This window comes from Canis lupus, chromosome 5, assembly GCF_003254725.2.
Source record: "Canis lupus dingo isolate Sandy chromosome 5, ASM325472v2, whole genome shotgun sequence".
NCBI classification, from domain to species: Eukaryota; Metazoa; Chordata; class Mammalia; order Carnivora; family Canidae; genus Canis; species Canis lupus.
Window position 1 is genome coordinate 16,306,666 of NC_064247.1, and position 26,764 is coordinate 16,333,429.

The 26,764-nt window shown below is 51.2% G+C and overlaps 2 protein-coding genes across 5 annotated transcripts in view; one reads left to right on the plus strand and one right to left on the minus strand.

The window, feature by feature from the left end:
- The first annotated feature begins 2,105 nt into the window (after window positions 1-2,105).
- Window positions 2,106-26,086, plus strand: BACE1 (beta-secretase 1). Of its 2 annotated transcripts, XM_025465392.3 has the most exons (9): window positions 2,106-2,461; window positions 16,107-16,195; window positions 17,652-17,868; window positions 18,358-18,495; window positions 19,195-19,329; window positions 20,301-20,402; window positions 20,757-20,906; window positions 21,150-21,321; window positions 21,940-26,086. In XM_025465392.3, the coding sequence occupies exons 1-9, from the start codon at window positions 2,201-2,203 to the stop codon at window positions 22,179-22,181; spliced, it is 1,506 nt and encodes a 501-aa protein (XP_025321177.1). In that variant the 5' UTR covers window positions 2,106-2,200; the 3' UTR covers window positions 22,182-26,086. The 2 variants fall into 2 exon arrangements, with proteins under 2 accessions (XP_025321177.1, XP_025321180.1); XM_025465395.2 differs by lacking the exons at window positions 2,106-2,461; window positions 16,107-16,195 and adding an exon at window positions 17,526-17,563.
- Window positions 26,070-26,764, minus strand: part of RNF214 (ring finger protein 214) — a 46,141-nt gene continuing 45,446 nt past the window's right edge. For all 3 annotated transcript variants that reach the window (XM_025465391.3, XM_025465390.3, XM_025465389.3), the window contains exon 15: window positions 26,070-26,698. In XM_025465391.3, the coding sequence (XP_025321176.1) occupies window positions 26,633-26,698 (66 nt within the window). In that variant the 3' untranslated portion in view covers window positions 26,070-26,632. The remainder of the gene's footprint in view (window positions 26,699-26,764) is intronic.

The window sequence follows — 26,764 nt, forward strand, 5'->3', positions numbered from 1 at the left end:
AGTCAGCTCCCTGGATGTTCCAGTCCTGCTTTAACCACCTCTTGGTGTCTCAGCTAAGAATGCCTGTCTCTGTTCCAGCTGGAAATCCACCCCAGGTACTTGCTGCTGCTGACATCACCTTGGGTATAGCTGACTCCCCCCTCTGGTGCGTGCTGTTGTTCTGTAGTCCCTCTCAGGTATAAGTGGTTCCTGGCCTGCTGTATCACTCTGCTGGCCACACCTCAGAACAGACCGTCCGGCATCGCTGGCGACCACTCACTGCACTCTGCCTGCTTTCTAATATTTATAGCACTTGTTTCATGTTCTCATCCTACTGAATTAGCTAGGCTGATCTAAACTACACGGGAGGGGCGCCTAGCTGGCTCAGTCGGGGGAACATGTGACTCTTGATCTCAGGGTCATCAGTTCAAACCTCATGTTGGGTGTGGAGCCTGCTAATAAAAATAAATAAATAAAATATTTATAAACTGTGTGGGAGAAGAGTGGTGATAATGACCTCCCTTTTGCTAAGCCTGACTTTAATGGGAATAAGGTCAGCCTGTTTTCTGTGATTTTGTTATGCCATTTAAGAAGTTCCCCCTTAGGCATGCCTGGGTGGCCCAGTGGTTGAGCATCTGCCTTTGGCTCAGGGTGTGATCCTGGGGTCCTGGGATGGAGTTCCACATTAGGGCTTCCTGCAGGGAGCCTGCTTCTTCCTCTAGTCTCCCTCTGCCTATGTCTCTGCTGCTCTCTGTGTGTCTCTCATGAATAAATAATTTTGTTAAGAAAGAAGTTCCCCCTAGTTTTTATCAGAACTACTGAATTTTAACACCAGCTTTCCACATTTGTTAAATAACACGTTGCTATAATCATACGGCTTTTCTCCCTTAAGCGATTAGAGCTCTGAAGCTTTTTGTTTTAAGCTCTTACCAGTTAATAGACAGACACTTCTCAAAGCGGTGACACTTTGAAGCTGACAGTAGCCATTTACCCTAAGTCTGACTGGCAGCCCAGAAATGAGGATCTTGGGGATGCACAGCATCCGGGGTGGAGGTGAGGACAAGTAGAGAATCAAAGGCATGAAAAGATTCAGGTGAGGGAAGACCCCACCGGCTCTCACCTGCCCACAGATGGCAGGCAGGCTCCAGTGGAGACAAAGGGCCCCTGGGCTCGCCCCTTTGCACCTCCCTTCCGCAGTAGGCTGCCTACACTACCCTTCTACTCCCCGTACTCTCGCTCCCCCACTCTCTGCCCGGCGGAAATCCCGCCCATTCCTTACAGCTCAAATTAAATACCTCCTCCTCCCCTGAGTCGTTCCAGATCCCCCAGATGGCCCCCTAAGTCCCCACTCGGTGAGGCCACACGGCCCCGTAGGGCGCACGTGCATGCATTCTGCTCCCGTGCGTGGCCCCCGCGCCGGGAAGACTGCCCGGCATACAGTAGGCGCTCCGTAAGTGCAGCCTGACGGACCCGCGCCGCCCCGCGCGGCCGGCCCCCCCCCCCCCCCGGGCGGCCAGGGTCCTGCAGGGCGGACTCCGCCTCGGCAGAGGGCATCCCAGACCCCTCGCCAGCCCCGGAAGCTGGGCTGCCGGCCGTGGGAAGACTACACTTCCCAGCGATCCCAGGGAGGAGCGAAAACCCTTTGGCTTTGACAGCCGCCGCCACAAGCCTTTCCGCCTCCCCGGCCTGCCTGCGAGCCGCGAGCCGGAGCGGGAGCGGGAGCGGGGGCGGGGGCGGGGGCGGGGGCGGGAGCGGGAGCCGGAGCAGGCGGGGGCGGGAGCGGGAGCGGGAGCGGGAGCGGGGGCCGGGAGCCGGGCCTGGCCAGCACGCGCAGCCGGGGGCGCCCGGGCCCCTGCGCCTGGCCCCGCCGCCCGGCCCGCGGGGCGCCGAGAAGCCCGCGGCCGCCGACGCGCCATGCCCGCCGCTCCCCGCCGCCCGGGGGGCCCGCGCCGTGCGCTCCCGGACCGGCGCTGAGGCTGGGCGCCGCTGGCCAGATGTAGCGGCGTCGGGGCCGTCTCCTCCGCCGCCCGCCTCCGCGTCGCTCTGCGGCTTCTCCCGCCCGACCCCCACCGCCTGCGCCGGGGCGGCCGGCGAGGGGCCTGCGGGCTCCGGAGCCCCGATGCCTCGCAGCTCGCGCTCCTGAGCGTCCAGAGTCGGGGGCAGCGACAGGGCCGGCCGTGGTCCCGGAGGGAGCCCCGAGGGCCCCAAGGCCAGGCGCGCCATGGCCCGAGCACTGCCCTGGCTCCTGCTGTGGATGGGCTCCGGAGTGCTGCCCGCCCGCTGCACCCCGCCCGGCATCCGGCTGCCCCTGCGCAGCGGGCTGGGGGCGCCCCCCCTGGGGCTGCGGCTGCCGCGGGAGACCGTCGAGGAGCCCGACGAGCCGGGCCGGAGGGGCAGCTTTGTGGAGATGGTGGACAACCTGAGAGGCAAGTCCGGTCAGGGCTACTACGTGGAGATGACCGTGGGCAGCCCCCCGCAGACGGTAAGGTGGCCGGGCCAGCCCGACCCTCCTTCCTGCACAAGCAGGGGGGAGTGGGGAGGAGGGGGGTGCAGCATGCTGGCCCCCTGCTGAAATGGGCTGGTTGGCGCGGGCAGGAGGGACCGGCGCCCAGGTGTTTCCTCTGGGACCAGGTTGGCAGCCCCAAAGTTCCCGTTTCCCCCTTGCCTTGCACGCAGGGGCTTCCCCACCTCCCTCATCTGACTGCCCTCAGCCCACCCCCAACCTCACCCACACACCCCTTCCATAAGGATTTGGGGCAAGAAACCCTCCAGTGCGGGAGCCCTGCCTGGGGAAGGGTCCAAGCAATAGGGGCCCGGTGAACAGGTGTCAGCCCTGCCAAGCCTGAGTCTCCCAACCCCAGCACTGTGGATCTTGGTCACCCAACCCTCTCCCCTCCTCCGGTGTTCCGGGAACCTGGGCTTCTGACCATCGTTCCCAGCATTTTGAGAACCCAGGAATCCTGGCACGAGTTGGATCAGCCTCCTTCTCCCACTGTCTGGGCTGCCACAGGGACTGCAAAGCGGGGCTTCCCAGCTCCTCCTGACCTCCAGTCCAGCCCTGAAGCCCGGGGCAGACTCGGGCTCCCCCAGCGCCTCCCCTCGCCTCCCCCTCCCCCCCCCCCCAGCATTCTGCACTCCAGCCCCTCCTCCTCCTGGGGCCCCAGAGCACCAGCCAGAGGGGACTAAATTGAGCCTGGGGAAAGGACTAGCCTCAGCCCAGGAGCCAGAGCCCCCTTCTAAGAATGAATGAGACTCCTTCTAAGAGCCAGGAGGTGATAGGCGCTGAGGGAAGGGAGCCTGGCAGCGGTGGAGGAAACACTGCCAGCCCTCTTCATCCTGCCTGTCCTCCGCGGTACCTCCAAGGTGGCTGGTGGAGGTAGCACCCCTGTGCTCCTGTGAGGGGGGATGCTGTAGCTGCCCTCCGTGCACATCTGCCACTCTGTGGGTGGGCCTGGGCACGGGTGGTGGGGTGGTTCTGTATGTGCTTGTGTGTCACCTTGAATCGGAGCCTGCACTTTTCTGTGAGCCACCCCCCCCCCCACCCCGCCCTCAGATCTGTGGGATCTGTGTCCGGGAGGCCTGTCCTTGGTAGGGTCCGTGAAGGTGGGAGTGTGTTTACAAGTAGAGGGAAGAGCCACACTTCTCTGAACTTCTCAGACAGCTCTTAACACCGGATTTGGGAGAAACACCAATCTCCAGCCCCCAGTTACCTTACAGAAGCAGATCTTCCTAGGGCCCTGGCACCCAGACCTACCTCCCACCTCCCAGCTGATCCAAGGCTCTGGTCTGCCCTACTTACCCTTTCTCGTTCCTGTATACCATAACATCCTCCCAGAAAGTCTCAAATCAGTGTGAGGATAGGCCCCTTGCAGCGTGGGGGTGGGGGTGGGGTGGGGGGTTGGTGCTGGGTATTATCAGATAGCCGGGGGACATGGAGACCTCCAACCTTCTCCCCTGTGGTGTGTGTCTGCTACTGATAAGCTGAGCAAGCCCGACTTACACCCTGGGGCATGGACACACAAAGGGGCTGTGGAGCCAGCAGAGAGACCAGGAATTCCAACTCTGCAACTCACAGCTTTTCCTTTTCTTAGTTGTGTGTCCTGGGGGCAAATTAGGCAACCACTCTGAGCCTATTGCCTTGTCTTTAAACTGGGTGAAATCAGATCTCCTTTGCAAGGTTCTTGTGAGGTTTCAATGGGACTGTGTAGGGGAAATCACCCCGACACACAATTGACCTCTAGTAAATGTGAGGTCAGTCTCTGCCAGTTTCTCCGGCCCTGTCTGCCTCTTCAGTGCTATGCAATGAAGCATGAGAGCTTGATGCTCTGGGCCACCACGTTTGATACATATAGAACTAGGGGAACAGGTACTGCCCTTCTCTGGACACCTGAGATAGTATGCACATTCCCCGGCCCGGAAATTGGCAGAGAGTAGTTGCCCAACAAATGTCAGCCCCCTCCCCTTCCTTCCTAGAAAGGGAAAGTGGGCCTATAGTTCAACACTGGCCCAAGGAACCACTGCCAGGGAGCCCACAATTAGAATGACTCTGGGTCACCCTTTTGACTGTGAACCGGAACCAACGCCAGCCAGTCTATACTCTGTAGTGACTTTGATTCTCTCCCCAGCAGTCTCGAGAAGGAGGCCCCTTCTTGCCTGGTGGGGCTGTCGTGAGCACCAGGTGAGAACGAGGTTGGCAGAGTGCTCTCAACAAATAGGAGTAAAACTTGGGGAGCACTTTTTATATGCCAGGTGACTAGGTGCGGGGTTTGAGAGCTGTCCACAAAGAGACAGGAGATAGAGGTTTTTTGCCCATAAGGAGTGTAGAGCATGAAAGTGTGAGTGCCAGTACAAGGTAATCCAGAGCAGTGCTTGACGGCAGGCCCCCAGACCCTTGCCACCAGAGCCTATTAAAACATAACTTCTCTGGTCCCATCCCAGACCTACTAAGTTAGAATTTCAGGGGTCATGGCTCAAGTTTAAGAAGCACTGATCTGCAGTAGTACAGAGTGAGTACTATAAGTGTTCTGGGAGGTAAAATCAGGGAAGGCTTCCTGGGGTAGGTGTGCTGTGAGCATGGTCTTGAAGGCTGGCTAGGAGAGGGGAGGCCGTTCCCAGCAGGGAAATGGCACCTGTCCCACTAAACCATCATTGCACTTAACTCGAATGTCCGCTGCTTCCTTAACCTGGGTCCCTGGGACCAGAAAAAGCCACAACAAATGAGAGAATGAGTCATGTGTGTTTGTTTAGGAGACAGTGAGAAACTCAGTCCAGTTAATGCTACAGGTTTGGGTAAATAGGATAGAGCCAAATTGCCAAAAGCCTTAAATATGAAGCTTTAAGTTTTAGACTTTGGTCGGCAGATATAGGGGGAAGCTTGAATTTATTTGTACAAGGGAATGTCATAGAGAAAGCAATCTTTTAGGAAGAAACGTGAATTTTAGGAAGAATGGAAGTGAGAGGTGCAGCGGCAGCAGTCTCTGTCACCACAGTCCAGGTGTGAGGCACTATGACGAGGACAGCGTATGGCTGTGCTAAGAGGAAAGGGAAGACCAAGAGTCAGGAACGTCACGAGGCAACCAGACAGGACTCGGTGACACTGGTGTGAAGACTGAGGAAGAAGCATCAGAGATGATTGCACGATCTTGATCTGGGGTGAACTGCAGGGTAATAAGACCATTTGCAGGACCAGGAAAGCTGGCAAGAGGCATTGGTTTATCGGTAATAGTATACAAATAAATACTTGTATTTATGGTTGCAGCTTATGGAAAGTTTTCAAATATATTCTACCTAATTTTCCTCTTTACAGTAATTCCTGCAATATACACAAATGGTCTTATCACTCGTGACTTCTAGCAAAAGAAGTGGGGAGTGAAAGTTTAAACAGTTGGCCAGGAGACAGGCCTGTAAGCTGAGATGCTTTGTCACCTGGATCTTTCTACTCTGCCGGCCACCTGCCCATGTGTCTTAGGGGAGAAGAGAGGGTTTATCATGAGCATTCCTTTTCATTCTCCCGTGACACCTGCTCATGTGTCCCTTACTACACCTAAGTAGTATTAAAGGACATATTATAACTGTTTTTATATTCGTTTCCTTCCCAGAACATGAAGCTCTTGAGGACAATGTCTTTTAAAAAGATTTTTTTTGGCAGTGTCTTATTTCTCTTTAATATCTCTGATAGCACCAGATTCAGAACACGCACCTAAAAAATGTTGAGTGAGTAGATAAATAAAATGTAAGACATCTAAATAGAACTCTCAATGGGCAATTCTAAGTGCAGTATTGGAACTCTTGGAGGAAGAAGCACTTTCATCCTTTTCCACTTAAATGAAAGGATATCACCTCATTATAATGGGATGAGCATCAGTCTCCAAACCCAGGATACTGATTGTTAGGATTGAAATCTGGTTGTTAGTCAATGCAGTTCAGCAAATGCTTGTTGAGCACCTACTCTGTACAGAAGAGGAAAATCATGTCATCGTCCCAGGGCCTGGAGAGCTCACAGTTTGGTGTGAGACATAGACATAGAAACAGCTAAATATCATACGAGACCAAAAGCATTTGGTACAAAGAGAAGAACAGTAAGTCTTAGAAGTGCAAAAAAAGAAGCAGTTACTACTGACAGGGTGTTAGGATAGGCTTGCTGGAAAAGGTAGCATTTGAGTATGGCCTAGAAAGATGAGAAAGCTTTGCTATTTGGAGAGTGGGGGGAGAAACGCTTCATGAAGAGAGACATGAGCTGGGCCGAGAAGCTGGGAGTTGTGGCAAGGATGCTGTGAGGTGGAATGGAGGAGGTTGGGTTGCATTCTGCAGGCAGGTGAGAGTCCCTGTGAGTGTTAAGAAGGGGAAGGGTCTAGTGTAGTTCTGGTTCCAGGGTGGAATGTAGCTGGATAGTCTGGAGCCCGAGGCTAGGACCTCAGTGAGGATACAAGGGCTTGAAAGACGCTGGTGGCAGTGAAGACAGAGAGGAGAGGTCCTCAGAGATCCAGCATTCACATGTCAATTCAACCAGGTGTTCTCTGCTCCTGGGGAGGGAGAGGGAAGAGAAGAGGTTCCCCTCCTCTACAACATCTCTGTTGTATTGGAACACTAAAGGAGCAGACTTTTAAAGCACAATATAGGTCATCAAAATTCTGTGCTTAGGATTCTGCTTTAATTGCAAGGGATAAATACTAGCATGTCCATTTGAGGGGTGAGGAAACCAAGCCTCAGAGAGAATTAAGTGCTTTGCCCAAAGAGACTCACCTAAGGAAAACAGAGCCAGGATTCAAATTCAGGTCTTGGATTTTAAGTCCAAATACTGGGTTCTTTCCAGTGTTCTCCAGTCTGGGAGATTCAGTTGCCTTTGAGGTGCCAGTGGACCATTCTTATTGATGGATGCAGCAACCAGCTGGGCATGGGGATCTGGAAACCAGGAGAGAAGTTAGGACTAGACAGGTAGTCACCTGCAGAGAGGTGGTTTGGAAGCCACTTTAGCAAATGGGCTTGTTCTTTGAGAGAATGGAGGAAAAACAGGGGGAGGGGGCAATGATTAAGGAAATAATATTGAACGTAGAGTGAGGCTCAAGGGAGCAAGAGAAAATGATCAGAGAAATAGAAAACTATGAGGATTCAGGGTCTCAGAAACCAAGAAGGGCCAAGTGGTTTTCCACCCTACCATCCGCAAATGGTTTTCACACTGATTTGTGGGATTCTATAAAGGGACCTCAAGGATAAAGGAGGTTAGAAGAAAGGTAAGAGGCAAGACTTGGGACCTTTCACACCTCCCATCACCAAGCCCTCGCCCTTCTCCCTGCCCCCAAATCAACTTTTATTGTCTTCATATAGTGGAATTCAAGATCCTTCCTTCCTTCCTTCCTTCCTTCCTTCCTTCCTTCCTTCCTTTCCTTCCTTTCCTTCCTTTCCTTCCTTTCCTTCCTTTCCTTCCTTTCCTTCCTTTCCTTCCTTTCCTTCCTCTCTTTTGGTACTAAAAAGGTTGGAAACCATTGACCTCAAAGAGCCACCATCCAAATTAGACAAAGCAAGATTGGATAAGATCTCACTTCTAAGTTGCCCACCCAGTCCCTGAGACCACAGCTGGCTCCAGGTTGCACAGGGGGCTTTGCTAGAAGTGTCATGCTGTCATTTCACACACTTCTCCTCTGCTTCCACAGGTCAGGAAAGAAAGAGTTCAGCGTCAAGGGTGGCGGGGTCGGGGGAGACTGAGACCTCCCACTAAGGTAGAAGGTCAGGAACCCTTCTTGGTTGAAAATCCAGAAAAAGAACTGTCAGGGAAACTCCCATACCTGACAACAAACTTCCCTTCCCGGAACATCTCTCCTGAGGGCCTGGCCAGTGGAGTTTTGGGCAGGAGCCAGACTATTTCCCCGTCCTTGAGCTGCCCTGAGCTGCCCCTGGCAGGATGGGCCCTAAGGCCTGGGAAGCATTCACTGATGCTCTCCTGCCACATCCTCAGGTGCAATAGCCAGTGGTTGCCAAGAGGGAGGAGGTGCTCCGAGGGGAATGATGAATCAATAGTCTTAGGGGCTGAAGGGGAGCCAGGACTCCTTGGTCTTTTTTTTTTTTTTTTTTTTTTTTTAAGATTTTATTTATTTATTTGAGAGAGAGTGAGTGAGTGAGTGAACATGAGCAGGGGAAGGAGCAGAGGGAGAGGGAGAAACAGGTTCCCTGCCAAGCAGGGAGTCCCATGCAGGGCTCAATCCCAGGACCTTGGGATCATGACCTGAGCTGAAGGTAGACACTCAACCAATTGAGCCCCCCAGGTACCCCACCCTGGTCTTTTTTCCCAAAGACTCTGACAAAGGTACAGAGCAAACTGGCCAAGCTCCCTGCCTCTGCCACCACAGCCTGTCCTCTTTCAGCAGGTCTCCTGGACTGCTACCAACCTGTGACTAGTCCCCCAGCTGCCCGCTGTACCCACCCTGTGTCCAGGCTGCACTGGCCTCTCGAGGCTTCTAGTGCCTATAGAGTCTGCCAAATAGCACAAGAAATGAGGTGATGGCATCTCCCAGTGGCTCAAACAAGCCTGCATGGAGCATGACCTGGGTGCCCTGGAGGAAACTGGGCCTCTGCCGGAGATCGGCTATCTTTTCAACTGAGGACAGGCCAAGAGAAGATGAAAGCCACTGCAACCTGTGGGTAGGACACAGTTAGACAGTAGGAAGGACTTCTTGTCTGCCAATGAAAACAGGTAGCTGATGGCTGCTGTGAGACCTCACAGACTGGGAGTTCTCAGGGGGTGGGGGAGTCCTGTGGATGCTGCAGAGCAGCCCCAAGAGCCACCACGAGGAGGGGACAGAGACCGAGGAAGTAAAATGTTTCCCTCCTAAAGAACAACTCTTGTTTGTTTTTTTCCTTGGGTATGTTGGAATCCTGCATAAGGCTGATAAAGAGTTCTGCTGCTTTAAAAAAAAGTTTGAAAAACCATTGTCTTAGATCCATTCTTTATGAACAGACATAGACATTTTTTGACCATTTGTATCTATCATCTCATTTGAATAGGAAGCCTTGATAAATTTTAGTTGAGCTGGGTTAGATGCTGAGGAACATGGAGCATCCTGTCTAAAGAGAGGAAGGTACAGCATGCCTGGGTGGCTCAGTGGTTGAGTGCCTTCGGTTCAGGTCATGATCCTGGGGTTCTGGGATCCAGTCCCACATAGGGCTCCCTGCAGGGAACCTGCTTCTCCCTCTGCCTATGTCCTTGCCTCTCTCTGTGTGTCTCTCATGAATAAATAAATAAAATCTTTTAAAAAAACAAAGGGAGAAAGGTGCATCAGATAAGGTTGGGGGTGACCCCGCTGCCTTACAATTCCTTAAAAAAAAAAAAAACAAAAACAAAAAACCCACAGTCCAAAGTAGGGTAAGTGGCACCAGAGAGCCTGCATGTTTCCAGGTATTGATTGTCAGCTTTAGCCTGGAGAGAGAAGTGGAAGGCAGAGATACGTCTAGGGAAGGGATTTCCAGTGGGTCAGCCAATTTGGTCAAGGTGCAGGACCCAATCCCTGGAACAGTAGGAGGCAGGAGCTGTGTACTCTGTTAGCTCCCAGCCACTCCCAGCTGCTGACCTTAGGCTCCTTTTGTCTTTCTTTGCTTCTTTCTCTTGGCCTTGGGCAAGCTCAGTTCTGCAAATATCTACTTAGGAAAGCAGATGAAGCTGCCTCAAGGTTCTGAGACCAAGGAAGAAGTCCCAAATTATTACCAAGAGTAGCATGGTTCTAAGAACCTAGGTGCATAATCCAGTCAATGGCATGGCTGTGGTGGGCATCAGTTATCATCGTCACTATACACAGCCCCAGACTGAAACCAACCATGTGAGACCTTTGGGGCTAAGAATGAGTAGTGAGATTCTGTGGGGTCGCAGGGAACTACAGGTAATAAGGCAATTACTATGAATGCGGCGGTGTTGGGGGGCGTGGGGAGATCATAATGGAGCCCCTGCTGAGGGCTAGGGAAGAATAAGATGATGATGGCACAAACGTGCTCCTTACCCTTGTGGATCTCATAGTGTCAGGGGCAGACAGTACATGAATGAACAAAGTGATCATTTGATAAGTGATATACAAAGAAGCACAGGTGTTACTGACTTGCAGGAGAAGGATCCTTATCTTGGCTGGGGGCATCAAGGCAAGACCTTTGGGAGAAAGGATATTTATCCTGTGACTTGAAAGATGAGTAGAGGTTAGACAAAACAGGGAGAGAATATTCCAGGCATAGACAACAGCATATGCAGAGGTACAGAGATCATCGTGCTTTTGAGAAGCATGAGAAGCATGGTGGGGTCGGAGGGAAAGGGATGAGAAATGTTCACTGGAGTCGACCTATGTTTGGTGAGACACCCCCAAGGACAAGGATTTCAGGATTTAATTCAGATAGCATATCTGTTATCTGATGCTGTGTAACAAACTACTCTGAAACTTAGTGGCTGGGAACAAGAGCCATTCTGTTTTTCAGGATTCTGTGCATTCGCTGTGGCCCTCCCCCAGGTCTTACCTGGGCTCACTCATAGGGCTGCATTCAGCTGGTGGGTCACCGGGGGGAGTGAGACAAAGCTGGGGCTGCTTGACCTCTTTCTTCATGAAGTCTTTCATCCTCAAGGAGGCAGATGGAGCTTCTCCACATACAGTCTCAGGGCAGCATTCCAAGAGGAATCCCCAGTGCACAGGCTCTCATCAAGCCTTTGCTTTCCTCCTTTGCTGGTGTCCCTTTGGCCAGAGCAGTCACATGACCGAGCCTAGAGTTGATCTCAGAGGGGATCACACAGGGGCCTGGATACAGGGGAGTGTGATTCCTTAGAGTAGCAATCTACCATATAATACTTCCTCTCCAAGTGAGAGATGGGAAGGTCAAGGAAATGAAAGGCTAGATGTGGTGTTGGTCAGAGCCAGTGGATTCTTGTCCAGCTGTGTGGCTTATTGTGGAAAATGGATCAAGTTGCCCACTCATTCCAGATGTCAGTTTCTTTCTCTGTAAAATGGAAGAGAGCCTTCCATATCTCAGCTTCAGCTAAAAGGCTTGCTAGATAAGAGTATAAGAGCTCTTCCGCCATTAATTGGGAGGCCTACACAGAAGGAAAGAGACTTCCTCTTTGACAGGAAGAATTAGTTAAAGCCCCTCTCCTAGGGCCCTGGGATAGGCTACCAAGAAAGGTTGGAATCTCAGTAACTAGAGATATTTAAGAGTTGATCTTTCAGAATCTCCCTAGGTTAGTGGACAGATGACTCCTGAAGGCTCTTTTCATTCAGAATAATCTGAGCTATACCTGTCTGCTAGTGAGAGCTGGAGCCAAGACATGTGAGACTTGGGGAACAAAGAGCATACCCAGAACTCACCGTTTCCACATCTATCTCATCACCCAAGATCTGTTGCTGAAAACTCCCAGAGAGCCTGCAGAGTGAAATGGACAGATGTGCCTTTCCCTGTGGGGCTTGTTAGCACTTCCCACAAAGCCACCTTCCCTCAGAGGACCCCAGAAGCACATTTGTTTATTAAGTGATTGGCTGTGACCTAGCCCCGACCCCAGGTTGTGATCTCTTGGGTATCTAAATACAATAGCTAACAGAGACTCCTGAGACTCCAAGGGATGGAGAAGGAGGTGGCTCCAGGACCCCAATCTACCTGAAGACCAGAATGCCTGGTGAGGGGAAGGCAGGTCTGAGCTAGAGCCACACCTAAAAACACCCACGGCTGGGGAGCCACTGAGGGATCTCTCCTTCACCCAACCAACAGGATAGAGTAGCTCTTTCCCCTTTTCTTTCCTTTAACCGTTAATTTGAGTGATACTAATTGCCAGGCACTGTGATACCCATTAGGGATACAATGGAGATTTTTAAGAAATTAGATACAAAGGAGGTGAGATTCAATGTGAAGTTATAGAGTGACACGTTCTATGGAAGCATTTTAATAAGAGAAAATGCCTGGTCTTTCCCCCTTAGGAAGTAGTCCCTTCTGAGCTTGGACTGCAGGATGATGGGAGATAAGTAGACAGACTTGCCCGCGGAAAGGAAGATGTCTGGGCAGAGCAAATGGCCTAAGGCGCTGTCCTCTGGGGGTTGGACCACAGCTGGTCTGAGGACCTGTGAAGAGGCCTGTATAGCTGGCGGGTAGGGGGCTGTGGCGTACAGGACAAACTAGGCTGGGTGTGCTGGCAAGGCCGGACAGTGAAGGGCCCTGGAGAAAATGGTAAGGCTTTACATTTTTTATTTTATTTTTAAGATTTTATTTATTTATTCATGAGAGACACACAAAGAAAGGCAGAGACCTAGGTAGAGGGAGAAACAGACTCCCTTTGGGGAGCCTGATGCAGGACCCTGGGATCATGACCTGAGCCAAAGGCAGACGCTCAACCACTGAGCCACCAGGCATCCCTAAATTTTTATTTTAATAGCAAAGGAAAACAATTGACACAGGAGGACAACATGGTCAAATTTGAAAAGACCACCATGGCCACAGTGCAGAGAGAGGTTGGAGTGGTCAAGGGTGGACAGACATGCCAAGGCCAGTTGAGAAGCTATTGTGATATTGTGTTGAGCTATTGTGATATTGCCAGTTGAGAAGATATTGTGAACGTGGCCCAGGGGTGGCAAGGGAGATGGTATGAGATGAGTAAATTAAAGAGACTTCTGAGAAGGTTAATTGGACAGGGCTTGATGCGTCGGGTAGAGAGGTGAAGAAGAGGAAGGTGTTAGGAAGTCCCCCGGTTGCTGACTTACAGCACAGATGGATGGTGACGCCATCCACTGATGCAGGGCATGGGGGAAAAGGCACTTGGGCGGGGCCATGGAAGGTCAGCTTTGGACATCCTGGATTTGAGGTATCTGAGAGGAAGTTTGCTCTGTGCTTCTGGAGCTCCAAGGAGAGGAAAGGGCTTGGGGCTTTGGGCTAGGAGTGCTGGGTGACAGGGGTGATATTTGGAGCTGCGGCCGCAGGGGAGGTGATGAGGGAGAGCAGTGTCTGCGAGGAAGAGGCCTGCAGCCAGGCCAGAAAAGATCTGGCCAGAGATGTGGGAGGACAACCATGGGATGGGGGGAGGCAGGGAAAGGCGTCTCTAGGAGGAAGGAGTCCTCACAGTCAGAGGAGAGCTGATCTGAAAAATGTCTTGTTATTTGGTGACATGGAGTCTGGGGTAGCTGTAGTAAGGGCTGTTGTATTGTGGAGGGAGGGGCAGCAGAGAACTGGGTGGGAATGGGTGGAGGAATGAGTGGGAGGTGAAGAAGTGAAGAAACGAAGACAGCTTGGCTGAGAACTTTGGTTGTGAAGGAACTGGAGGTGGAGGTGAGATTAAAGAAGGTTTTTTTTTTTTTTTTTTAATGGAGACACACGAGTATTTGTAAAATGCCAATAGGAAGAACCCAGATCAGGGTGGGGAGCAGTCCGAATGGTGGTGGATCTACCTGAGGGCCAGGGGTGGTTCCCAGGGTTGGGTACCCACCCAGGCTGGGGAGGGCCATCTGAGGGAAAGGATGGGCCAATGGGCAGCAAGGACTGGCTGCGGAGATGACAATGACGAGGTCCCATCTGACAGCCTTTGTTCGGAGCTGTAAGAGGCCAGGCTCCCTCCCTAAGGAGGTTTGGCTGTTTCACCACCAGACTCGCCTCTTCCAGGCTGCCCTTACCTGCCCTGTGTCGTGATGGGTGGTGGCCCAGCCGCTTACAGCCCCCGCCCTCTGACAGGCCTCCACGGGGAGCAGGAAGGGGAGAAAACCTGCCTGGAACTTGAGTAAGAAATGTTGGAAGGATGGACCAGGAATCCCTTCTCCCAGGAGCCAGGAGCACTTTGCGAAGAGCAAACAAGACAATTGGCCATTTGCTCAGGAGGGAATCTCAGCTGTTTATTTGGTTTCCCATTTTTTTGTGGTGGGTAGAGGGGGTGGCAGGCAGACAGGCCTGAATTCCGGGTTGGGAGGGTACTCTGGGGTGGGGGTCATGAGGCCCTGGGCATGATCTGCTTAGAGGTGGAAGGGGGAGGCCTTCCCCAGCTGGCTGGGGAGAGGCTGGGCCACCTGCTAGGGAAGGAGTGTTTGCAGGAGGGGAAAACAGTGGGGAGGCCTGGACCAGCTGGGACCTCGGCAACAAAGCCCTGCACCAGAGCAAAAGGTGGTCATGTTTCCGTGAAGCCAGCGAGGCACACATCTCAGGGATCCCTCCGTCGCATAGCTCTGGGGACCCTCTTTGGGGTCCAGTGATAGTACGGACCCCTGTAAGAATGAGGCCAACCCCAGTGCTGGGAGCAGAGTCCCTGGCACGTGGGGGAGGGGGGTGGGGAGGAGGTGGGGAGAAGCCTTTTTAATCATTAACCTGGTTGAAACCTGAACTGCTGTGCCTCCAGCTCTATTGATTGTGAAAGCACAGAATCTGGAGCTAGTGGCTGCTCAGAGACCCTGGAGAGGGCCAGGGGAGAGGTAGGGGAAGGGCAGGGAGGGTGATGGGCACCAGGCTGAGAGGGGGTGCTGGGAAGGAGGGGGGGCAGGGTCAGAGGGCTGGGGCTCTCGTGAAGAGGTATTGTCTTGGGGGGGGACCCAGGAGGAGGCCAGGAGGAGGTGCAGTCCGCAGAGCCACATGGACCACTGAGAGCAGGAAGGAGCGGAGGATCTGGCAGGGAGGAGGAAACTGAAGCCCAGGGGAGCACAGTGACTTGCCCAAGGTGACAAGGTCAGAGCCTGCACCAAAACTGAGGTCAGCTGACTTCACTGCATGGAGGACAGAGGACACAGGGGAGCATCTGAGCTGATGGGCACGACAAGTCAGCAAGAGGGGGTTGAATGAGGGTACGGAGCTTCTGAGGACACGGGCATTTCCTCTTCTTGCCTGTGAGGATACTACTGGCATTCAAAAAGTGGCTCTGGACTGAGGGAGGGGGATCAGGCCATCAAAGGAGAAAGGAGGGTCAAGAAAGAAGAAATGCTAGAAGGAGCTGCACAGCAAGGAACATGGGGATGACACCTGTCCGTACTCATTTAGCCCAAACCCAGGCCCTGACAAGATGGGTTTTCACTGCGACATCAGAGTGGGCTCCTGGCTCCCAACTATTCTGACAGTAGAACTCATAGGCCCAGGTCACCTCTGAGACCGAAGGGGAGCCTTTCGTGGGGAGCAACATTCTGGCAGGCAGGGTCAGAAACGTGTGGGCGCCAACACGCCATCCTGGTCCCCGCAGCGTCCCTCGCCAGTGCCAGCTCCTAGAATAGCATTTCTGAGCTGGACGAGGATGCGAGCCCAGCTGCCCGCTGGGTGATATGCTTCCAAGGAGGACCAGAGAAGGAGGGAAAGGGCAAGCTCTGCAGACAGAATTGGACAGGTACCTGAAGTGAGTTAAGGGCAGTCTGATGGTAGAGAGAAAGAGGAATGAAAACAACACACACACACAGATAATGTGGCTCTGACGGCACAGAAAATGCTAGGATTCCAGAGAAGACAGGAGCAGACACAACACCATGCTGAGGATGTCCTAGGACGCTACATTCTGTCTGTGGTCATGGTCATAACAGGTGCCAGGCTGTCCAGTCCTGCACCCTAGAAGCTTCACCCTGGACATTCCAAGGGGAGACTGTGTTGCCGGTGGCGTGAAGAACAATAAAGGTAGTGGGCCCAGAGCCTCGTGTCGATAACATCTTTTTCTTCCCTTTCTCTGACAGCTCAACATCCTGGTGGACACAGGCAGCAGTAACTTTGCAGTGGGGGCTGCCCCCCACCCTTTCCTGCATCGCTACTACCAGAGGCAGCTGTGAGTCCTGGGCAGAGCTAGAGGGAAGAACTCTTCCCAAGGATCCAGGGCCCAGAAGAGTCAAGGGAGGGCTTCGGGGAGAAAGACTAGCTTCTCGGATCCTTTCCAAGACAGAAAAGTAGAGAGGGGGGATTTGAGGAGGTAGATTATGGGAAAGGGTAGGCTGAGGGGCCACCAGGGAGTTCTTGAGTACTGAGACAGGGCAGCTTCCTTGGAGAGGGAAAGGAAGAGAGGAGCCCCAAAGCTCCCAGAGCAATCCTAATGAATTGCAAGGCATGGAGACAGCATCCCAATCCTCTCCCCCACACAGTGGCTCTCAGGTTTCTGGTGAGACCAGTGAAGTCTAGGTGGAGCAGACTGTGTGACCCTGCCTTTGCTGTGCTCTCACCCAGGGGCTGCTCCTGGTGGCATTTCACAGTTCAAGGGAGTAGAGGAAGAGCCTTCCATACGCCCCACTGCCTGGACCATACCAGGGACCAAAAGCTAAAATGTCTCCCCGTACCACCCAGAGTTTCAGCAGCGGGATTTAGCAAACTGGTAGAAGGCAGGGTTGAAGTGGGTTTTTAAAAGGTAAGAGGCAGAGAAAGATGATGTGGGAGCCTCCTTAGCATAAAAAACATCTAATGTGTGAGGTGTCTGTGTGTGGAAAGCTGTGAATAGAGGCTTCAATGGCATTCTTGGACTTCTAGGCAGATGCCAAAGCCACCTGCCACCATCTTCTGTCGTCCCTATCTGAAGAGAGCAGGCAGGGAGTGGGGTGTGGTGAGGACCCGTGAAAGGGATTTGTTCCAGCTCCCCCCCCCGCCCCCCAACCCCCCCGCCCCCGTCCCCATCCCATCACTGCCCCCTCCCTGGCACACACACAAATAGGCCTGGTTAGTGGTGCAATGAGACACAGGCAAAGGTGTCATGTGCTGATGGGCATGTTCCATACAAGTGGTGTGTGATACTTACCTGCTGTGCTGAGATGCTGTGCCAGTTCTTTCTTTGGAAGAACTTGCTGTCGAGGTTCCACATTTACCCCGCCTGGCACTTTCTCTACCACTCAGATGGTACCACCGGGTCCCAAGGCAGCGAGAGTCAAAGGCTCCTTTTCTCTGGAAGCCTGACGGAGCCGGGGGGAGGAAGAGATGCCCACTAGCTGTCCCTCGGTGGCAGTGGGCACAATACACAAAGCCTAGGCTTGTTCCCCTCAGGCCCTGAGCTCAAGATCAAGGGATAGAAGCTGTGGAGACAGGAGAGGGAGCCCCAGCAACAGCTCCCCTCAGCTGTTTGCAAGGTTACTTTACATTCTATTCTGGGTGATTGATCTGGGATGTTCTGCTGAGCAGCCTAGAAGCATCTTATGTGGGATGCCCCTGAGATAAGGTGAGGCATTGGAAGTAGGTTAGATGCTAGGGTTCCCCTGCCAGTTCTTGCGGTCACGCCTCCACAGACCTCTGCCTCCTCTTCACAGGTCCAGTACATACCGGGACCTCCGAAAGGGCGTGTATGTGCCCTACACCCAGGGCAAGTGGGAGGGGGAGCTGGGCACCGACCTGGTGAGCATCCCCCATGGCCCCAACGTCACTGTGCGTGCCAACATCGCTGCCATCACCGAATCAGACAAGTTCTTCATCAATGGCTCCAACTGGGAGGGCATCCTGGGTCTGGCCTATGCTGAGATTGCAAGGGTAAGAGGGGCAAGGCCTGGCCCTGGACCGTGTGTCTGCACAATGCATACTGCGTGTTCCTGAGAGACAGGCTTGGAGAGAAAGGGAATGGACTAAGGGAGGGAAATAGAGCAGCTTAAAGGATTTGTTAACGGGGGTAGCATGGCAGTCTCTCATCCCTGCAGAGGGCAGGACTATAGTGAGGGACGCTGTGAAAGATACAGGATTAGGCTCTGGTTTCTACCTAGATCTTAGGAATAAGGGAGCCCACTCACCACCCCCAAACCCCAAACAGGTTAAGTATACGGGGGATCGAAGATTCTGCAGATCTTTCCTGTTTGCACTGCCAATGTCTCTTGCTAACCCTCTCTCTGCCAAATCTCAGTACTTTAAGTCTTTCCCAAAAACATCGCCCAAGGTTTTGCTTTTGCCTTCCAGTTAGGCAGGAAGCTGGCCTCTTTCCACTGGAGCCCTCTGTGAGGATTCACTCCTTGTCTCTTTCTGCTACAGCCCGATGACTCCCTGGAGCCATTCTTTGACTCCCTGGTAAAGCAGACCCACGTTCCCAACCTCTTCTCCCTGCAGCTCTGTGGCGCTGGCTTCCCCCTCAACCAGTCAGAAGTGCTGGCCTCGGTTGGAGGGAGCATGGTGAGTAGGTCCTAGGAGTGGGGAGGTTCTAATACTGGACAGAGGGATGGGTACCATCTGCCTCCCCTCCAAGGCTACACTACAGTCTTGGGCTGCACTACTTAGAATCAAGAGAAACCTCTTTAGGCTCCCCACTTGCACTTTTCTTTTTTCCATCCTTTTCTTGCATTATTCCAGAAAGGATTCCAGGTACCTATGGTAAACTTGGAAAGGATGAGATTAGGGAACTTTAAAGGAAATGAAAATAAGACCTTTCAAGTTAAGATGATTCAGTTTGATGAGCAGAAGGCAGAGATGTAAGGAGTTTAAAAGTCTATTTATTAATTAATTAGGACAACTGGTGAATGGTTCTCCATCTCCAACACGCAGAGAAAATGAAACTTGTAATAGAAGCAAATAATCATTCACTTAACATTTATTGTGCCAGTTTAGTTTAAATAACTTTAGATTGAGGGCTGTGAGACTCTGAAACAAATAATTTAAAATCCTGTAAAGTCTTCCCCTGACATATTCTTAAGACATTTAAGAAACTACAAATCACTCTGGGACAGGATATGATTAGAAGCAGGAAGATGAGAAAGGTGGCCTGTAAAGGGCCTTGCCACCAACCCAGAAATCTCTGATCCCATTGCTTGCTCTCTGGGTGACTTGCTGTCCCACTGTGCTGGGATACTGGTACCTGCCTCCTTTTGTCCCTAGATCATCGGGGGTATCGACCACTCACTGTACACGGGCAGCCTCTGGTACACACCCATCCGGCGGGAGTGGTACTACGAGGTGATCATTGTAAGGGTGGAGATCAACGGGCAGGACCTGAAAATGGACTGCAAGGAGGTAATGACACCAAGGGGGACCAGGGAGAGGTAAGGGGGAGGCAACATAGCATGAGGCGAGACCCTGAGTTATGAGGTTGGGAGGACGAGGCCAGAGGAGCAGGACCTGCAGAAAGGGTTGGGAGCTGAACCTAGAACAATCAGGAGCTTAAAGGTAACATAGCGGGACCTGAAGTTTGGGGGCTAGGGACAGGCAGGGCATGTACACAAGGACCTTGTGGCTTATGGTCTAGTAAGGGAAAAAAAGCATGTCTGGACTCTAGTCACTGCCTTGCTTGATGGCCTTGGGCAAGTCATATGCGAGGCAGTGTGCTATGGTGTAACGGAAGAGTCCAGCTTGGGACTTGGAGAGACCATGATTTCTAGCTCTGCCATTTACTAGCTATGTACCCTCAGGCAAGTTACTAGGTTGTGTTTCAGTTTCCTCATCTGCAAAACAGAGGGAAAAACAGCTTTTCCAGAGATTGTGGTGAAGACAGCGAAAATAAATAGTTCTTCTAGTGCCTGGCACACAGCAGTACCCAATAAATGGCAGCTCAACCATCTGGGTCTTCCTCACCTGGATTCTTAATGTATGTTACATGAGAATAGATATAAAAGTACTATGAAAAGTTAAAAGCACTATACAAGGTATTTTATGTTCAAGATTTGGAGAATGACTGCCCAAGCGAAGATACTAAGAGTTAGCATTTACTGAATGCTTCCTACGTGCCGGGCACCATTCTAAGCACTTCACATGTATTCATTTAATCCTTATAACTTTTTGAGGTAGGTGCTAGTATTATCCTCATTTTAAAGATGAGGAAACTGAGGCACAGAGGCTGAACAACTTGCCCAAGGGTAAACTCCTAAGAGAAGTGCCAAGCCAGGATGCCACCCCAAGCAGTCAGATCCACCCTTTTGATTCCAGCCAGAGCCTGGCATCAAAAAAGGCTTTTGACTCTTCTCTGTCTTCTCCATTCTCCGTCCTAGTACAACTATGACAAGAGCATTGTGGACAGTGGCACCACCAACCTTCGTTTGCCCAAGAAAGTGTTTGAAGCTGCTGTCAAATCCATCAAGGCAGCCTCTTCGGTCAGTGGGACTCGGGGCAGGAGTGTAAGAATGATACAGTGTCAGAGGAAGTCTGTGAAGGTCACAGCCCTCAATGAGACCCAACTTATCTACCCTTAGATCCTTCTACTTAAATGTCTTCAGAGCGAGTCTCTTTGATGAGCCTTGGCTTGCTCATCACACAATTCCCCTGGTGCAGAGTTTTGGTCTCACTCTCCAGCTCTCTTTCCCTAATTCTTGGGTTTCCGTGTGCCCTTCCCCAGTTTGGATATTCCACGGAAAAGCAAAAAGGGCCCAGGAAGTGTTACCTGAGGCAGGAGAAGTGAGACAGTGGAGAGGCGGTTTCCTCACTGTTACCCTTTGTTGCTCACACAGACGGAGAAGTTCCCGGATGGGTTCTGGCTGGGGGAGCAGCTGGTGTGCTGGCAGGCAGGCACCACCCCTTGGAACATTTTCCCGGTCATCTCCCTCTACCTGATGGGCGAGGTCACCAATCAGTCCTTCCGCATTACCATCCTTCCTCAGGTATGTCTCGAGCCAGAGTCGGTGGGATCCCAGGAAGACAACACAGTGTGCATGGGGAGACAGGGCCCAGACGTGGCTTCCCACAGTGTGGAAGACAAGAAAGGAGTGTCCCATAGCAAAAGGCATCCCTGCAGGCCTCAGGGATGGCAAAGGAAGAGGGGCCTGAGCGCATAGATACCTAGAAGGCAGAAGTGAGGTGAGAGCTGGAGCAATGAGGACATTTCCTTCTCTGCTTGTCCTCAGCAATACCTGCGGCCAGTGGAAGACGTGGCCACATCCCAAGACGACTGCTACAAATTCGCCATTTCACAGTCATCCACGGGCACCGTAATGGGAGCTGTTATCATGGAGGGCTTCTACGTTGTCTTTGACCGGGCCCGAAAACGAATTGGCTTTGCCGTCAGTGCTTGTCATGGTAAGAGAGCCAGGGAGGAGGGTGTGGGTTCAGTCTATCCGTGTTCTCACTGCCCAGCAGTTAGGACACCTGGGCCCCTGGCAGGCTAGGAGGTAGTCAGAGTTGCCTTGAGGCAGAATCAACACATTGTGTAGAAGCTAGTGTCCATGCTCATGCTGTGCCCATGTTGCCAGGCATGCTGAGACCTGTGTGAGTGGGTAACCTCTGCTGGAGACCCAGAGCAGCAAGAGCTGCCTCGGCTGCTTGGGAAGCTCTAGATCCACAGGCAGCAGGCTGAGCCTGCAGTGACCCTGTCAGCTACTACATGAGGGTGGCGGGGTCTTCCAAGTAGTATTGGCAGAAGCACGTGAGTGTATTGGGTATCCACGGGGCTTTTTTGGTCAACTCAGAAGACTGACCTTTAGGTATCATTCCATAACCACATGGTTATACAGGAAAGGGTTGTTGCTGGGAGGAGAGACATGCTTCTACCTAGCAAGGCTTTTCTGGCCTGCTCCTAAATCTCTTCAAGGAAAGAGATGCTTGGCTAATTGCAAGGCCTATCAGGAAGTTCTTTTTGTTGCGTGACCCAAACTGGTGACGATGAGAGCTGCCCAATCTCGTTTGCCCTTTCTCCAGTGCACGATGAGTTCAGGACGGCAGCAGTGGAAGGCCCGTTTATCACCCTGGACATGGAAGACTGTGGCTACAACATTCCACAGACAGATGAGTCAACCCTCATGACCATAGCCTACGTCATGGCTGCCATTTGCGCCCTCTTCATGCTGCCGCTCTGCCTCATGGTGTGCCAGTGGCGCTGCCTCCGCTGCCTGCGCCATCAACATGATGACTTTGCCGATGACATCTCCCTGCTGAAGTGAGGAGGCCCATGGGCAGAAGACAGATTCCCCTGGACCACCTTTGGTGGTTCACTTTGGTTACAAGTAGGAGATACTGATGGCACTGATGGCCAGAGCACCTCAAGACCCTCGCCTACCCACCAAATGCCTCTGCCTTGACAAAAGAGAAGGGAAAGCTGGCAAGGTGGGTGACAGGAATGGCACCTGTAGGAACCAGGAGAGGGAAGAAAGAAGCATTCTGGTGGCAGGAATATTCTTGGTCACCTCAAGCCTGAGTTGGGAAATTCTGCTGCTTGACACTTCAGCCTTGAACCTTTGCCCACCATCCCTTTGGGTTGGAGAATCCAACCATTCTATTCTTCTTTTCTTAGTTCCAGAAATAGTGGCACCACAGCCAAGTCACCCCAGTGTGCGTCTCTCTGCGGTACCCTGGCAGAGAAAGGGCCAATGTTGTTTCCCTGCTGGCCAAAGTCAGTAGGAGCAGATGCACAGTTTGCTATTTGCTTTAGTGATAGGGGCTGTATAAACAAGCCTAACATTGGTACAAAGATTGCCTCTTGAATTAAACAAAAAATAATGAGACTGAATATTTGTACAAACGGGGGCGGTTGGAAAAGGAGAGGAGAGGGAGTGCAAAGACAGGGAACAGCTGGGATCAGAGCTAGAAAAGGCAGAACCATGACCACTTGCCAGTCCCAGTTTCAGACTGCATCTCCAAGATAGAAGCACATCTTGTAAGATGGGTGTTGCTTCCCGATGTTTTCTTTTCTGTGGTTGTAGCCTGACCAAAAGTGAGTTGGGAAGGAGGGCTTACCTAGCCAAAAGCTCTTTTTAACTCTCTTAAATGAAACGTGCTCACTAAGAAGTTCCATCTAACAAATGACTTTCTACCTTAATGATTCCACTTGTCTCTACCTGAACCCTTTACTCCACAAATGATAAGGTAACATTGACATTTCCCACCCCCACCCCAGCCCCAGGTGCCCTATGAAAAAGCAACTGGAATACAGCAAAGATCGCAGGGCCGGGCTTGGTCTTCCTGCTTCCATGTCCACCCCTGCCCCCCAAACCCTATTCCTCTGGAGCGCTGCAGCTGAGGTGCTAGGAGGGCTAGACAGGAGACCCCCCTCCCTTACTTGACCCTTAAAGGCAGAATCCTCAAGATTCACTCAACAGGTATCGGTTGATGCCTTGTGCCTCTGCCTGGATTTCTTCCTGTTCAGCTCTAAGTAGTAGTAAGATCTCCTTGCAATACAGAGCAGTGTCATCGCCTCCTCACCCTCTCTAACGTCCCCTCCATTAACCTGGCTGAGGCACCCCACAGTGGCACTAGTATTATACCCAGTGTCAGAAATGCAGGGCTTTCTGGCTCTAACATCAGTTGCCTTCAGTAACAAGGCTGCTGGAGCAAGGCTGGCAGCCTCAGGGCTTCCGTACTTCCTTCACCACCAGAGTCCCTCAGGGGAGGCCATCCTTCTCCCCTATCCTGCTCTCTCCTCCCCACTCCCAATAGTATTTGGTACCCAGGCTGGTTCTTGGGCTAGGTAGTAGGGACCAGGTTTGTTTCCTCCCTATCAGTTCTAACACAATCAACTCTGATACCAGTGTTAGTGGAAGACCTGATTCTCCTAGTAGACCCACCAGGTCCTATCACTATCTTATCACCACACTGCTTCCAGGTATGGGACCTGCCGAGTGTGGAAATACCTGATGAGGGAAGGGAAGGGAAGAGACGAGGAGGGCCTCTGGAGATCCTGGCCTTGGCCAGCTGCCCACAAGCCATAAACCAATAAAATAAGAATATTGAATCACAGTTCTTTATCTGGGTTCTCTTCATTCCCCTTGCACTTGGTGCTGCTCTGGCTGACTGGGAACACCCCCAACCACAAAGACTGTCAGAAGACTGGAGACTCCGTTTTCAGCTCAGAACTTACTGTGTAAATAAACTTCCAGAATTGCTACCATGTAATGAAAACGCCACAATCTGCTTTATAATTTCTATCCACGTTTGGGAAAACTGGCTTTTTCCCAGCTCTTTCCAGGGCATAAAACTCAACCCCTTCATTAGAAAGTCCCACTGTCCCTTTTTCTTTTTTTAACTTGTACTTATTTTTCTTTTTGCAGTTACTTCCTTTCTACCCCGAAACTATTAACTCTAAGTGTAAAAAAAAAATCTTGACAACAGCTTCTTGCTTGTAAAAATACGTATTATATATCTCTATTTTTAAAGTCAACTCCTGAAAAGTGACTGTCCCATCTCTACTCACTGCATCAGAGGCCTTTCCTGTCGGTCTGCATGGCTTCTACCCCTGCAGGCCAGAGGCAGAGGGAAGAGGGAGAACAAGGGTGGCCAAAACTTAAATGTTGCTTTCTGACTGATCCTGAACAAGACAGAGAAAAGAGCAACAGTGAGGCCCCAACTCCCACTCCCACCCACTGCTCCCCAAAACATCTGTCCTCTTGCTTTAGTTGGCTTTCAAGGGGGCTTTTACTAGGAACCCATTAAGCCCCCCTCCCACTTCTTCCTTTCTTCTATTCTCCTTTGGCTTCAAAGATGTGTGGAAAAGAAAGAAATCAGCCTTTATATCCATTCCTAATTTCTATATATTGAGGGGATACTGAAAAAAATTGCTGGTTGTCTAAAGGCTACTGCCAAGCTGATGAGAGAGAAAATCTTTTGGTTACAAGAGAAAAACTGATTCCCCTGAATGAAAAGAACAAAGGAGCTGATCTTCCATTTTGCCACATTTCCATTCATGATAGCTACCAAACTGGAGACATTAGTATTTCATTAACCAAAGAAAGTGGGTCACCTGACCTCTACAGAGGGGAGAACTCAGGCCATTTCAATCACCCTTCCAGATGCCAAGGAGCTCCTGGGAAGTCCAGCTCCTGAAAATGATGCTAGTCAACAAACCTGGGCAAGTAAGGAAGGCAAGAGAAGGGATGGACTACATCTAAGAGGGTGATAGGCAAGGAGAAAGGACAAAGAGGGAAAAGAACAAAAACAGAGCAGAGAACTTAATTGGATCTGAAAGGGAACAGTACTGCTAATGCTAGTAAGCATTTCCAGGTCCCAGAATGGGCAAAATTCAGCAGTTGGTAATAGAATGATGTCCTTCTCCTGAAACTAATTTTTTTAATTAACACTTCGTTTTTCCTTGTTTAATTCCAAAAGAGAAGGAAGCTGAAGCCATTTCCTATAGGAGTAAAGATAAAAAGATAGGAAAAGATTCAAAGCTCCCATAGATTCACAGCTTTCACAAGTATAAACCTAAAAACCAGAATGCTCAATAAGCAGAAGTGGGAAGACGTTCTCATTCTAGATAGCTATCTATAGAACAAATGACTTCTAAATTTGAAGTTCAACCTCCCCTCCTTTCACTTTGGCCTTCATTTTTCCCAGGACAGAAACAAGCCCCCCTCCCCCCCCCATCATTTTCTTGCTTCAAAGTTAAAATCCGGCATCCCAAGATCACTCTGCAATTAATTTTGCACAGACATCTCCTCACCCCAGTGCCTGCCTGGAGCTCACCCAAGGTCACCAAACAACTTGGTTGTGAACCAACTGCCTTAACCTTCAGTAGGGAGGGAGACTAGCTGACCAGGAGACTAGAAGTGAAGGGGAAGAGGTAAGGCCTTCATGAGGTTGGTCTGTCAGAGCTTAATCGGAAGCCAAGTCAGTGGCAGCAAGGGATGGCCTGGCCCAGGAAAGATCTGTGGGCTGTGCTAGTTTCTAAAGAGAGGACTATCCAGAAAGTCAGATGGACAGAAGTTTGCAGGGGGCCTGGGGAAAATGGGACCCAGTCATATTGTTATTCTTGGACTGTGAATTTTGCTGATGTAAAACAGAATATTCTGTAAACCTAATGTCTATGTGCAAATAATGAGCGTTAACACAGTAAAATATTCAATGAAAATTCCAACTATTAGGGTTACATTTTTTTTTTCCTCAATCAGTCTCATTTCATCCATTTAGAGTCAAATGGCTAGAACAACACTGAGGCTTCCATAGGCTTTCAATAAGCAAGGCATCTGGCTGGACAGCAGGTGAGCACCAGGGTTCAAATCTGCACACAGGAGCCTTAAGAAAATGAACTAGAGGCTGAGCCAAATCAAAGCAGGATGGCCTTAGAGCAACAGCAGCTTCCTAGATGGTTTTTATATTGTACTTGAAAACAGCCCTAGGTAAGAATATCATAATTTCAAGGGCAAACGCAACATCATCTTACCTACAATCTGCATCCCCCAAAGGAATTGCAAGGTGAGGGGGAGAGACCATTTCTGCATAATATACATACTTTCATTTACGAACATTTGGATACAGACTTTCTATACACACATTACCTATATAATAAAAATGTACATAGCATGAGTATAGGTCACTGTATAAATATAGAGTTTTAGAAATCTTGAACCCGCGCTTCCTGTTCACATCAGCTTCTCCTCTTCTTCCTCCCCAGTCAGGTCCGTCATTTAAGAGTTGGACAAAAGGGACAAGTGTCATTTGTGTTGGTCTGGGCCCAGAATTTGATACACTGGAAAGGAAGAAAGACACATCTCAGGTTTATCTGGAAAGATGGAGGGAAGGAGGGGAGAGCGAG

Coding starts and splice junctions, on each gene's coding strand:
- BACE1 (XM_025465392.3), top strand. CDS start 2,201: ATGGCCCGAGCACTGCCCTGGCTCCTGCTGTGGATGGGCTCCGGAGTG. Junction 17,869..18,357: donor CCTATGCTGAGATTGCAAGG/GTAAGAGGGGCA, acceptor TTTCTGCTACAG/CCCGATGACTCCCTGGAGCC. Junction 20,403..20,756: donor CCATCAAGGCAGCCTCTTCG/GTCAGTGGGACT, acceptor TTGCTCACACAG/ACGGAGAAGTTCCCGGATGG.